This window comes from Balaenoptera borealis (assembly GCF_965194805.1).
Source record: "Balaenoptera borealis genome assembly, chromosome: 18".
NCBI lineage: Eukaryota > Metazoa > Chordata > Mammalia > Artiodactyla > Balaenopteridae > Balaenoptera > Balaenoptera borealis.
The window spans coordinates 2,191,920-2,206,699 of record NC_138877.1 but is presented as its reverse complement, the minus strand read 5'-3'; the positions used below and the strand labels follow the sequence as shown (position 1 = coordinate 2,206,699).

General features: G+C 47.6%; 1 protein-coding gene across 2 annotated transcripts in view; it reads left to right on the top strand.

Annotated features, from left to right (window-relative positions):
- Positions 1–8,184, top strand: part of LATS2 (large tumor suppressor kinase 2) — a 44,053-nt gene extending 35,869 nt beyond the window's left edge. For both annotated transcript variants that reach the window (XM_082364914.1, XM_082364915.1), the window contains exons 6-8: positions 840–1,022; positions 2,677–2,783; positions 6,007–8,184. In XM_082364914.1, coding sequence (XP_082221040.1) covers positions 840–1,022; positions 2,677–2,783; positions 6,007–6,504 — 788 coding nt within the window. In that variant the 3' untranslated portion in view covers positions 6,505–8,184. The remainder of the gene's footprint in view (positions 1–839; positions 1,023–2,676; positions 2,784–6,006) is intronic.
- Positions 8,185–14,780: the final 6,596 nt, after the last annotated feature.

Below are 14,780 nucleotides of genomic sequence, written 5' to 3'. Positions count from 1 at the left end.
AAGAAGTCGTATGACGTGTGAGGTGTTTTCTTTTTTGAGTTGGTGGCTTCAAATTTTGCTCATACGTTTTTAGGACAGTAGGCCATAGGGTCTCGTGGGGCCTTGCTGAGGGGCCATCACTCTGCCCTCCTAAAACAAGCCTTCAAAAACAAGCCTCCCAGCCTCCCAAGGAACCCTCTGTCACAGCCACCCCGAATCTACCTGCAGGCACAGACCTGGCTGTGGATCCAGCTTAACTCCACCTCCTGTGGTCCTGCTACCTCGAAAAGTCAGCAACAGCTGGTCATTATCTTATTTATGGCTTGAATTTTTATAATAGTTATTTTAATACTCTATATCTCAGGCTTCTATTCTTTAACTCAAAACTAATCCTAAATCATTTTATTCATTCCCATTTTTTGGCACTGAAGTCGTTTGTGTTCATATTTTCTAAATCCTCTCATGCTTTTCCGTGCCCGTCTTAAAACATGTCTATCAAACAGGTGGTGTTAGCCTTTGAGACGGGCCTGAGAGGCCCTGGGGCTACCATCCTACAGTCCCCGAGCCTTTCTCACCGGCCCCGCACTGTCACCCGGCACAGGGCACCCAGCACGGGGCACAGGCCCCGTGGCCGCCTCCCCCATGCTGCCCGTGTTGGCACGGGTGTGCACCTCACGGCTTGGGTGCGAGACCCAGGACCTCAGCCACCTGCGAGATGGCGGGAGGAATCTTTCTCTCACTGTGTCAGGAGTCGGGTTGGATTACTTTTCCTTTCGAAGCTATGGGTTTGTTGCATTGTTGAAGAGTGAAAATTAACTTTTCCATTCTCTTCTTTCCTCGCCCCGCTTCCTGGGTGAAAGGGAGTCACAGCAGGCAGGACAGCATGGAGCCCAGCGACCTCTGGGACGACGTGTCTAACTGCCGCTGTGGAGACCGGCTCAAGACCCTGGAGCAGAGGACGCGGAGGCAGCATCAGCGGTGTCTGGCTCATTCCCTGGTTGGGACCCCAAATTACATCGCCCCAGAAGTGCTCCTCCGAAAAGGTGTGTGCTTCGGCCCCGCACCCAAGCCAGCTGACCTCTGAGGGTCCCGAGCCCCAGCTTTCAGAGACTCGAAGCGTCCCCACTGTGTCTGTGCTCACAGGAGCCCGAGAGCTGGATTCTTTCCTTAGCAAACACAGCCTCCAGTGTGTGTCCCTCTGTTTGGGAGCTGCCTTTGCTTCTGGGCCGTCTCCACTTGCCCCTCCTTAGGCTGGAAGTGACAGGCTGGGTGCGAGGTGGGCTTGCTCCCTGGAGCCCAGAGGAGTCGCTCCAGAACTGGTTTTGACAGAGTCGTGTGATAGACAGGACTGGGGGGGCTATGCGGGGGGGAGGGGGGTCCTAGCTGGGTCAGCCAACTTCACTGGTCAACGGGTGTGAGGATACAAACACTGTGTCCTCCAGTTCTCCGCCGCAGGTCCAGAAGCACCTTCAAGGTAAGATGTGGGGACAGCAGGGCTCCGTCCCATCCAGCGAGGCGCCTGGCCGAGCACAAGAGGCATCTCTGACAGTCAGCTGCAGGGCCCCCAGCGGCTGCGTTTGTTCATCTGATTCCGTATGATGAACCCAGAGAGCAGTGGCCTGTCTGTTCTCACGTGTTGTTGCCAGTCGTTGGAGCCAGGACCCTCGGTCCTCGCCCGTGTTCTCTGTGAGCTGTGTGCCCCAGCGCGGGTTACTAGCCTTTCACGGCCTCACGCGTAACAGCAGTGCCTTGAGAGGTTAGAGTATTAACCTGGCTGCCCAGTAAAGGTCTCCCCCTCCCCCTCCTTTCAAAGAGGGAGGGGTGGGTGCTGGCTTGTGGGGGAGGACACCCGTCTCCCCCAACCCCCCCGTTCGCAGCAGCCCAGCGGAGCCTCCGGGGCCAGACGGGCAGGGGCTGCAGGTCACACTTAGCAAGAATTCGGTGGCAGCAGGACCGGAGCGGGGCTCGGACTGGGACGTGGGACAAAATTAAAGATCAGCCTCCTCCGCAGCCTCCACGAGGCCGCCCCGCCCGAGCCCCAGGCCGCCGGAGCCCTGCGGGGGGGCCTGGCTCCCTCGGTGCCCCCAAGGGGCGCGACAGGTGGCAGCCGTTCCCTTTGCCAGTTTCATCCCCTCGGTTCTCCCAAAACCTCCCCAGGAAGCCTCCCCGAGAAGCCTCATCACTGGCCTCACCTGACCTCACGTCACACAATTTCTGCTTTTTAGTTTCTACGATTTTAACTTGCGTCTGTTCGTGTTCTTTAAGCACCTAAAATTCTGGTTAGTATTGTTACTAACAATAACAGTAATCTTTTAAAATTAAAAAGCCTTTTATTACAAGAGCATCCTGTGTTTATCACAGACTCACGGTGGAAAATAAGAAAATGTCGTGACCACGCTCCTCCCACGTGGAGACCGTGGATGCCCCGGCAGCGTTTTTCTCGCGGACTGTTCTGAGCCCCGCATGGGGGAGGCGGTGACGTCACGCGGTGACGCGTGCGCCGCCGGGTGCGGAGACGGTGGCATCACGTGTGCGCCGTCACGTGCTGGGGGCCGTGACGTCACGCGCGCGCCGTCAGGTGGGGCGGTGACGTCACCTGTGCGCTGCCTGGGGCTTCCCCGCTGACGTGAGCCGGTTCTCTCGAGGTGTCTGAGGAGGGCGTGTGCGGGGTGGCAGCTGAGTGACGCTGTCTTTCAGGATACACCCAGCTCTGCGACTGGTGGAGTGTTGGCGTGATTCTCTTCGAGATGCTGGTGGGGCAGCCGCCCTTCCTGGCGCCGACTCCCACGGAGACCCAGCTGAAGGTAACGGGGCAAGTGGTTTTCTGATGAACCCAGGAGGCTTAGGCCAACATTTGACCTTTTATTCCGAATAGTGTAGGGACGTCAGTTGTATGTCATGGGATGTTGTCGAGTGTTCTTGTTATTACCTATTAATTTTTTATCTGGGTAAGTAGAGGCACAGGGTCAGAGCTGAGTTGTGATGTGCGCGTGAACCTGAACCATGGTCGCCTGCCGACGTGGTGCTCCCAGGTGAGAACTAGGAGTGGGCGAAGCACCGAGGCCGCAGGTCTGGGCCCAGCGGCAGGTGCCCCGTGCAGCAACCAACACGGCTTTGTGACTGTGCCCGCGGAAATCGGTTTGATACTTGGATGTTCTGTCATTACCGTTGGCCAATTATAAGCTATGTGTCAGGCTAGTTGTGCACATTTCTGATATTCATTTCAAATAATTAAAAAATTACTCGGTCAAGTAATAACTCAGTACTAAAGAATTAGTTTTAGAATGATAGCCATTTATTCTCTGAAATGAATGATTTGATTACTTAAGAAAGACTGAATAGAGAACCTGATGAAACCTTTGGAACTCCTCAGAACAGTGCCCTTACACATGTTCACTGACAGTTCTAGGATGATTCACATACCCCAGAGTCCACGGTAGACCTGAAATTAATAACCTCTTAATTAGAAAAACCCTAAAGGCTTGGTTTCTTTCCAGTAACAGTGAAATTGGAATTTGGCATTATCTATATCCTAATTGAATTGCTGAACTAGCTACTAATTTGTCTGCATGATAATAACCCAATTTTTAAAATTGTGATGATATTTACCATTTTAACTACTTTTAATTGTACAATTCAGTGGCGTTAAGTACATTCACAATGTTGTGCAACAGTCACTGCTACCTATTTCAAGACATTTTCACCATCCCAAGCAGGAGCTTAACCACTAAATGATAACTCCATTCCTCCCTCCCCTCTGTCCCTGTAACGGCCCTTGTATCAATACTTTCTGTCTCTATGAAGTTGCCTACTCTAGGGACCTCATATAAGTGGAATCATACAGTATTTATCCTTCTGTGTCTGGCTTATTTCACTCAGCATAATGTCCTCAAGGTTCATCCATGTTGGAGCCTGTGTCAGAATTTCCTTCCTTTTTAAGGCTGAATGATATTGTATGTAATATTGAGTAATACTCCATTGTGTGTAAATAACATTCCATTTTTTTAATCCATCATCTGGCAACGGATGTTTGGGTTGTTTCCGCCTTTCGGCTCTTGTGAGTAGTGCTGCTGTGAACATAAGTATGTGTACAAGTATCTGTTTGGTCCCTGCTTTCAGTTCCTTTGGGTATATACCCAGGAGTGGAATTGCTGGGTCGTACGGACATTCTATGTTGAAACTTTCTGAGGAACCTCCATACTGTTTCCATAGTGGCTGCACCATTTTACATTCCCACCAACAGTATACAAAGGCTCCTATTTCTCCACATCCTTGCCAACACTTAATCTCCTTTTGTTTTTTTTAAAATAGTAGTTATTCTAGGGGGTGTGAGGTGGTATCTCATTGTGATTTTAATTTGCATATCCCTAAGGTTCAGTGATGTTGAGCCTCTTTTCATATGTTTCGTGGTCATTTGTAGATCTTCTTTGGAGAAATGTCTATTCAAGTCCTTTGCCCTTTTTTAATTCGGTTCTTTGGGTTTTTGTTGTTGAGTTGTAGTTCTTTATATAGTCTGGATATTAATTCCTTATCGGCTATATGCTTTGCAAATACATTCTCCCATTCCATGGTTTGTCTTTTCACTCTGTCAGTAGTGTCCTTTGATGCACAAAAGTTTTAAATTTTGATTAAGTCTGTTTTATATATATTTTTTTGTTTTATTGCCCGTGCTTTTGGTATCATATCCAAGAAATCATTGCCAAATCCAACATCATGAACGTTTTCCTTTATGTTTTCTTCTGTGAGTTGTATAGCTTTGGCTCTACTAAAACAACAACTCAGTTTCAAACCAGCCCTCGCACCCCCTGTCCCCGTGCCACTCCTGGTTATATTGGCCTTGCTTTATCCTGACTCCAGGTGTAAACAAGAAGTCCCTTAGGCTTCCTCCTCACAGCAGACAGGCCTCTGTGAGCGTCCCGATGGCTGATGTGTGTGGTTGAGCACCACCAGCTAGGGGTGGCTTCCTCGCCCTGTGCCTCAGGCTGTGGGCTCCTCCTGAAACCACACTGACGGTTTGTAGCTGCTCAGATCCTCCTACGTCTGTTCTGTTCTCCCATCGTGAAATTATCAAGATCTTTTTAAATTACCAAAAAGTTATTTTTATTGAAGTATAGTTGATTTACAATATTGTGTTAGTTTCAGGTGTACAGCAAAGTGATTCAGATATATATTATTTTCAGATTCTTTTCCATTATAGGTTCTTACCAGATATTGAATATAATTCCCTGTGCTATCCAGTCAGTCCTTGTCTATTTATATATATTGAATAGTAGTGTGTATCTGTTAATCCCAAACTCCTAATTTGTCCCTCCTTCCCTCCCTCTCCCCTTTGGTAACCATAACTTTGTTTTCTATGTGTGTGAGTCTGTTTCTGTTTTGTAAATAAGTTCATTTGTGTCATATTTTAGATTCCACATATAAGCGATATCATATGGTATTTGTCTTTCTCTGTCTGACTTCACTTAGTATGATAATCTCTAGGTTCATCTATGTTGCTGCAAATGATATTATTTCATTCTTTTTTCATGGCTGAGTAGGATTCCATTGTATATATGTACCACATCTTTATCTATTCATCTGTTGATGGACATTTTGCTTCCATGTCTTGGCTATTGTAAATAGTGCTGCTATGAACATAGGGGTGCATGTATCTTTTTGAATTATAGTTTTGTCTGGACATATGCCCAGGAGTAGGATTGCTGGATCATATAGTAGCTCTATTTTTAGTTTTCTGAGGAAACTTCATACTGTTCTCCATAGTGGCTGCACCAGTTTACATTCCCACCAACAGTGTAGGAGGGTTCCCTTTTCTCCACACCCTCTTCAGCATTTATCGTTTGTAGACTCTTTGATGATGGCCATTCTGACCGTTGTGAGGTGGTGTACTGCATTGTGGTTTTGATTTGCATTTCCCTGATGATTAGCCACGTTGAGAAATGATCACGTTCTTTAACACCCTGTCCCGGGCCGGCCCTCGTCGGCCTCGAGGTTGAGGAGGAAGGAACACCGCCTGTACTGTCCCCGCAGGTGATTAACTGGGAGAGCACGCTGCACATCCCCGCGCAGGTGGAGCTGAGCCCCGAGGCCCGGGACCTCATCGCCAAGCTCTGCTGCTCGGCTGAGCACCGGCTGGGCCGCAACGGGGCCGACGACCTGAAGGCCCACCCGTTCCTGGGTGCCATCGACTTCTCCGGCGACATCCGGAGGCAGCCGGCCCCCTACGTGCCCACGATCAGCCACCCCATGGACACGTCCAACTTCGACCCAGTGGACGAGGAGGGCCCCTGGCAGGACGGTAGCGAGGACAGCTCCAAGGCCTGGGATGCGCTGGGCCCCCCGGGCAGCCGGCACCCCGAGCACGCCTTCTATGAGTTCACCTTCCGGAGGTTCTTCGACGACAACGGCTACCCGTTCCGGTGCCCCAAGCCTGCGGTGGCCGAGACCGGGACTGAGGCCGAGCAGCCAGCTGCGGGGGGCCCGGCCCCGGGGGCGCAGGCCGGGGGCTGCCAGCCCGTGTACGTGTAGACCCTGGGGGACCGGGAGGTCAGCCCCTCGGGTCAGTCGGCCGATTGCCCCTCGAAAGTCTGGTCTGCACCCAGAACCAAAGCAGAAAATCTTCTGAAAGAGGACTCGCCTCTGACATCTTCTCCACATTCTGGTTGATGGCGGGGCGGGTGTCAACATGGCCTGGAATTGGCTTTTGAGGACCTTCACTGCATTAAAACAATATTTTTTAAAATTAGTACAGTTTAGAAAGAGCACTTATTTTGTTTATAGCCATTTTTCTTACTAAATTATAGGGATTAATTTTGACAAATCATGCTGCTGTTATTTTCTACGTTTGTATTTTATCCACAGCACTTATTCACATTTAGGGAAAGACGTAAAGATTGAAGAACATGTGATAAGAAATCTCTGTGCAATAATGTAAAAAAAAAAAAAAAAAAAGATAACACTGTTCTGATGTTACTGATACCATTTTATTCACACAGTGGTTTTTGTTTTATATTTTTCCCACATTTCAAAATTGTGATATATGTTAAAAGCTGCTTTTGTTTTGTTCTGTTTGCTTTTTGCATATTATAGTATAATAGGAAGTGTGAGCAGGTGATCACGCGGGTGTGACTTCAGACGCCAAGTGTGGAGAGATCGCTGCATGAACAGGGTTTTTCTATTAAAGCGTGACCGTGTCTTGCCATTCACAGCGGGTTCTGTGAATACGTTTTGAGTGAGTAATTCTGGGCAGTGTGCTGATGCCGTGTCGTCCTGTGGTGACTTCCTCGCTGTGACTGCACCCCTCCTCTCTCGTTGAGGAAATGCACGTGTGCCTGAGAGCTGATGTGACTGTATGTGTCATGGGTGTGATTGGATTCTTTGGGGGGCAAAGACGTTTGTCCTACACTACACTTGTATACATCAAAAGGGATTCTCTTAGCTCTGCCAAAAAAATGTAAGTTAGTCGTGGACCTCTGTCTGCTTCGCGAGTCAGGGTGCTGTCCTGGTGGTACAGCCGCCACGGGTAGCCGGAGCCCTACCCGGCAGACGCCCCGCGGAAGGGCAGTGATCTTGGGGTTCTCTCACCGTGTTTCTAGTGTGCTTTGAAGGATCCATCTTAACTTGGTTTTAGAAGCACATTTTTCTGATCTTTGTGAAACAGCAAAGTGATGTTGAAAAAGAAAAGATATTTAAGCCATACATATTTTCTTAGGAGTGTAAATGTATATATAACTACATAGATAAACACGAAATATTCCTATTTCAAATTAGTATGATTCCTATTTAAAGTGATTTATATTTGAATAAAAAGTTAAATTCTTTTTTTGCTTTTTAAAAACCTGATGCATCATATTTTTCATTATATTATTCCACGTATTTTTCCTTGAGGTTTTCAGCATAATGTATCCATTAGTTAGTGTATCTCCAGGCAGCACACTTTCGTGTCTATCGATGGCTAAACTGAAGAAGGTGATTCCTGTGTACTGGTTTACATGTGTGTGAGTGGCAGGTTCTGGGTCTGCTGTGCTCTGTCGCGACTGTCAGTGTTTCTCTAGTTTTGCAGTAACGCCGTGTTGTTATTTACGCTCTGACAGACGTCATGTGGTAGGTTCTTTCTCAGGAACTCAATTTAACTATTATTTATTGATATATCATTGCCTTTGAAAAGCTTCTACTGGCACAATTTATTATTAAAGTTTTGAATCCAAATCCATTGGTGTCAAGCTTCATTGGAATTTGCAAGTTCTCGCTCATATCATGTGTTGGGACTCCCCCGGGCTTTCCTGTGATTCACGCGCAGCCAGGGCTGCCATCGGGAGGGGGAGGGGAGGGGGAGTGGGGAGGAGCCCCCCAGAGGAGATCGGGTTTCAGGTCAGCACGCGGGCCAAGCAGGGGTGCGGTTCTGTGACCAGTTCTCTTCGCGAAGGTGGTGACAAGTATATGGCATTAGATTGTCGAGCGGGTTAAGTGGGGTGTCAGGTAAATCGCGAGTGGGAGCTGATTCCCCTGCTCGGAACAGTTACACTGACAGGACAAGGCTAACGCCTCACCTTTGCTTTAAGATGGTTGATGGTATTAAGAAATGCAGAAAGTATCGTTTGTTTTACTCTGAGTTGGTCTTTTGAAAGGTGCAGTCACGTGGTCCCCACTGGGCAGTCGCGACTCCACCGGGCCGCCTCCGACCCTGTCCTAGCGGCGAGGGGCCCCCCTTACTGCCGGCCCCCGCTTTCCTCTTAGGCTGACACGTCGGGGAGGCATCGTCAGCCGACGGGCGTGGAGGTCCCAGCGTCCTGCCCTAGCAGGAGTCCTGGCACGTCACCCCAGCAGGACGCTGGGGGCTCTGCTGGCACGGCCGGGGGCAGGGTTTTCTGATCTGACTGGCTGTACTGGAGCAGTTACTCCCCGTCTGCCCGCCTCCTCTGGGTCGGGGGTCGGGCTCTCACTGGGACCCGGCTTGCTGCCACTTGCAGGTTGCTGGCCTCAGCTCCAAGCCTGGAACCGAAAAGAAACCCCGGAGCGCTTAGCGCTGCGTCGTTCCTCAGGCCCCGAGGCCCAGCTCCTCTGCCGCCGCCCCCCCACCTCTCAGGGTCTTCTGTTCTGTCTGCCGTGTCCAGGAGTTTTAGTCGTACTTGGTGGGAGGCGTAGGAAAAATCTGCTCCATCTTCCTGGAGGTGGAAGTGGGTTTCGGTTTCAATTTCAGTTTTGAGTAATGAAGGCTCACAATTCACCTCCTCAGTCACGCCAGCCACGTTTCGCAAGCTTGTCGCCGTGCGTGCTCAGCGGTCCACGCTGGATAGCGCGGGTCTGCGCAGAGCCCTCCGGCTGTGCGTTAGTCCTTGCGCTGACATCTGGCAGGATCCGGGGACCAGTGGAGCAGTTGGCCGTCATCTCTTTCCATGTGTCATTCCCTCTTGGGTAGCGGAGAGACCACCCTTCCTCGGCAGCGGGTCAGCTGACCTGACCACCCTCAGCGTCCAGCCCTCTGCTCTGCAGCATTGCGCCCTCTTCCCTTCCTGCTTGCCCGCCGCTCTGGACGCGCGGACCCTCCTAAAGTCACCAGCTTCCTGCCTTTTTTAAGCCGGTGACTGGTGTCTCCAAAAGGATCAGAGTAGCTTATGGCTCCAGGACCCGGGTACAGACGTGAAGCCCGCCTCCCCGCCCCTGCAGCGGGAGCTCGGAGTCTTAACCACTGGACCGCCTGGGAAGTCCCAAAATTATATTGTTTTTAGAAAAAGAGTCTCTGTCCATGTCTCGCCATTTCCTGCTTCCCAAACACAGCCTCTCCCATGTCTTCTATGTCATTTTTTTCTGGCATTTTCACTAATAGGCTCTTAATGATATTTCTTGATTTACTTATTTTAAATATTTTCTATCAATGACATATATGGTAATTCTCTTATAGGCCTTCCTCAACCTCTGTTTCCTAGTATAAGTTCTCTCACAACTTTTAGTTAAATCAGTTATCAATGTAAATATTATTAAGACTATGCTGGGGAATTCCCTGGCAGTCCAGTGGTTAGGACTTTCATGGCCGTGGCCCCGAGGTTCAATCCCTGGTTGGGGAACTAAGATCCCATAAGCCTCAAAGTGTGGCCAAAAACAAAAACCAAAAAACAAAAACAAGAACAAAAGACTGCTAGGTTGTCTTTGAGCCAAATAGTGTATTCTGATTATGTTTCCTTCTTATACAAAAAAATATTCCTCTTGGACTTAGTAATTACCTTGTTTTTTCATTTACTCTGTTTTCTTTGAAAATACAGGTGTTTTGTCCATCCTTCCTTCCTTCCCTTCTTCCTCCCCTCCCTCTCTCCCTCCCTCCCCAGTTGCTGCAATGGATCTGTCAAATCCCAGACTGTTTTCCAGGAGCACAAGTGCTTTGTCCACCTCATCCTGCAGTCTGGACCAGCTGCCCTTCAAGCCTGACAAACAGCTGTCATCTTGGGAATTCTCTTTGTCACTTTCCTGTGTTGGATCCCATTTTGCCAAATGCCATGTCTTCCTTTTCCTCAGGTTACACCTGGAAAAAAGTTGGGGTTCTTGCTTGTCCAAAAATGTCCCTTTTCTACTTTATTGAAAATATAAATAAATCTAAAATTCTAGGATGAAATTCACGCAGCATTTTGAAGGCATTAGTCCTCTGTTTCCCAGGTTCACAGTCTTGTTGAGTACCCTTTCTCTCTAGAAGCTTCTAGAATCATCTCTGTATACTCTGTGGTCTACACTTCATGGCGATGTTCCTCCATTGGTTTCGTTTATTGTCCTGAACACTGAGGCTTCAACCTAGAGATGTGTGCCCTTTGGCTCTGGTGAATTTTCTTGCATTATTTTTTTAAAAATATTTATTTATTTATTTATTTTGGCTACACTGGGTCTTAGTTGTGGCATGCAGGCATCTTAGTTGCCGCATGCATGGAGGATCTAGTTCCCCGACCAGGGATTGAACCTGGGCCCCCTGTATTGGGAGTGTCGAGTCTTACCCACTGGACCACCAGGGAAGTCCCTTCTTGCATTATTTTGAACTTTATTCCCTCCAAAGATTCTCCAACTCCTCAGCTGATTCTCTGATTTCTTATATTTATTTCCTGTCATCCATGTCTTTTTTATTCCACTTTCTGGAAGATTTCATTGACTTCATCTTACAGATTTCATATTAAATTTTTGGGGCAAAGGTATTATCTTTTTAATTCCCAAGAGCTCATTCTTGTTCTCCAATCAGTCTGTCCCTGTTTTATGTCTTCAGTATTTGTGTTTGTTACCCCTCTTATCATTTCAAGGGTTTTTTAATTCTGCTTCCCAATTGTCTGTATTTCCTCTGGGCTCCTTTGTGTTATGTTTTTGCTGCTTGTTCTTTGTTTTGCTCTTTCTCCAAATGCATGTTGGAGGCTTTCCTTAAATGACTCTGACCATCTTTTTTTTTAAAATAACTTTAATGAGATATAATTCACATAAGTACAAAAAATTCACCCACTTAAGGTATATCATTCAACAGTTTTTAGTATATTCACAGACTTGCAGAAACATCACCACAATCAACTTGAGAACATTTTTATCACTCAAGAGAGGCCTGGTTCCCTTCGGCCTTAATTCCCATTGTTCATGACCATCACAAGTGCACTCCTCAGACAACCACTAATCTACCCCCGTCTCTACGGATTTGCCTCTTCTGGACATTTAATATAGATGAAATCATACAGTAAGTGGCCTTTGGTGACTGGATTCTTTCACTTAGCATCATACTTTAAAGGTTCACCCATGTGGTAGCACTGTGAGTATGTCATTCCTTTTTATTGTCAAATAGTATTGTGTTGTGTAGATTTATCCCATTTTATTTTTCCTATTTATCCAACAGTTAGTGAACATTAGAGTTAGGTCTGCCTTTCGGCTATTGTGCATAGTACTGCTCTGAGCATTCATATGCAAGTGTTTCTGTGGACATACTTTATTTCTCTTGGGTGTAAGCCCAGTGGTGGCTTTACTGGGTCAAACGGCAACGCTATGAACCTTCTGAGGTGGTGCCAGACTGTTTCCAGAACAAGTGCACCAACTTACATTCCCTCCAGCAATGTGTGATGGCCCTAATTTTTCCACATCCTCACCAATTTCATTTTTTCTTTTTGGTGTTCTTTGATGCCCCCCAATTTTTTATTTTGCTGAAGTCCAGTTTATCTATTTTTTTCTCTCGTTGTTTTTGCTTTGGGTGTCCTATCAGGGAAGACTTTGCCTAACCCAAGGCCATGAAAATCTACTCCTGTATTTTCTCCCAAGACGTTTATAGTTTAACCCTTCATTTAGGTCTGTGATCCATTTTTAGTTTATTTTTGTGCAATAAGATGAGGGGTGTGATTTCACTAGTGTGCACGTGAGTACCAGGGTGTCCCAGAACCATTTGTTGAAAAGACTAACCATTCTTTCCCCGTTGCATTGACTTGGCACTCTTGCCAAAAATCAACTGACCCTAAAGTTTTCAGGTCTGTCTCTGGACTGCCCATGATGTGTACTTGACCTAGCATCAGTCCTTACCGTCCATTCTCGTGTAAGAGCTCCGCACTGACCACTGACTGGAAGCCCCCCCGGGGGTCAGGGAGTGTGCATTGGTGGCTGTGAGCCTGAGGTCTTTCTGTGTTTGCAGGGAGGGCGTGCCTGCTGGTGCCTGCTGGTGGCCGCACACCCAGGCACGGGCCTTCCCTGCGCACCCCTCCCCCTCCCCCGAGAGCCCTGCCCCGCTGCTTCCACTTGGCCACGTGCTCCGTCTCCGGTAAGGATCTTCCATGGTGTGGACAGCCTCCTTGCAGCTTGACGGCTACCTGAAAATGGCCCCCGGTTCCTCGGCATCTGGCCCTGCCGGCGTGTTTGTGACTCTTAGATGAACCACGGCGGGCCCTCTTCGCTCAGGGCCTTGTTCCCGTGCTTTCTGTTTGCACTGAGGGCGCTGACTGCTTCCCCGGGGCCAGCGGGGACCCGCTTCTCCTGGTGCTCCTCACCCCGCCCTCTGTCTCAGCGTGTTGTACGGGCCCAGCTGGCTACGGATCAGGCCTCTGGAGGTATCTGCATCCTCTCGCTTCCCGGACACCATTAACACGACAGGAGAGAGGTTTTGTAAATTAATAAAGCTTATTTTTCAGAGCAGAATGGAGCGGAAGTACAGAGAGTTCGTATCCACCGTCCCCAAACACACAGCTTCCCCCCACTGTCAGCCTCCCCCCCCAAGGTGGTGCCTTTGTTACAGTCAGAGAACCCACACTGACAGGCCGTCATCTCCCAGAGTCCACGGTTTGCGTTAGGGGGTCACTCTCGGTGTCGTACTTGCTATGGTTTGGACAAATGTACATGACGTGTATCCACCTTATAGTCTCACACGGAGTAGGCTGCCCTAAGGGCCCTCTGTGCTCCACCTATTCACCCCTCCCTCCCTGTAACTCCTGGAAACCACTGATGTTTTCTTACTGTCTCCATAGTTTTGGCTTTTCCACAACTGTGGAATCACACAGTCTGTAGCCTTCTCAAATTGGCTTCTTTCACTTAGTCATATGCACTTCAGGTTCCTCCAGGCCTTTCCATGGCTGACAGCTCATTCCTTTTTAGCACTGAATTATATTCCATTTTCTGGATGGACCATAGTTTATTCATTCACCCACTGAAGGACATGTTATTTGCTACCCAGTTTTGGCAATTATGACTAAAATTTTATAAACATCCAGGTGCAGATTTTTGTGTGGACATACTTTTTGACTCACTGGGGTAAGTACTAAGGAGTACAGTTGCTAGATTGTATGGTGGGAGTGTGTTTAGTTTTGTAAGAAACTGCCAAACTATCTTCCACAGTGGCTGTTCCATTTTGCACTCCCACCAGCGATGAATGAGCGTTCCTGTTGCTCCACATCCTTGCCAGCTTTTGGTGTTGTCAGGGTTTGGGATTTTGGCCATTCTAATAGGTGTGTAGTGTGGGTCGTTTTAATTTGCTTGCATTCCCCTGATGATACGTGATGCTGAATGTGTTTCTGTGTGCTTTCTTGCTTTCTGTACCCCTTCTTTGGTGAGGTTTCTGTTGAGATCTTTTGCCTATTTTTTGACCAGGTTGTTTGTTTTCTTACTGCTGAATTTTGAGAGTTCTTTGTATATTCTGAATAACAGTACTTTATCAGATGTGTCTTTTGCAAATATTTTCTCTCAGTTTGTGGTTTATCATCTCATTCTCTTGACAGTGTCTTTCACAGAGAAGTTTTTAATTTTAATGAAGCTCAGATAATCAATTCTTCCTTTCATGAATTGTGCCTTTGGTGTTGTATCTAAAATGTCATCGTGGGTACTTCCCTGTTGGTCCACAGGTTAAGGCTGTGCTTCCAGTGCAGGGGGCGTGGGTTTGATCCCTGGTCGGGGAACTAAGATCCCACATGCCGTGTGGCTCAGCCAAAAAAAAAAAAAAAAAAAAGGTCATTGTCATACCCGAGATCATCTAGGTTTATAATTTTCTGTTTTACATTGAGGACCATGATTTTTGGTGAAAATAATTTTTGTGAAGGGTGTAAGTTATGTGTGTCTAGATTCACTTTTTTGCATGAGGATGTCCAAGTGTTCAGGGACCATTTGTTGAAAAGACAATCTTTGCCTTTTCTCCTTTGTCAAAGATCAGTTGACTATATTTATGTTTGTTTATTTGAATGTTGATCCAGCCTTTCTTACCTGGGATAAATCACACTTGGTTGTGGTGTATAATTCTTTTTGTACATTATTGGATTTGATTTGCTAATATTTGTTGAGGATTTTGCATCTATGTTCATGAGAGATATTGGTCTGTACTTTTCTTG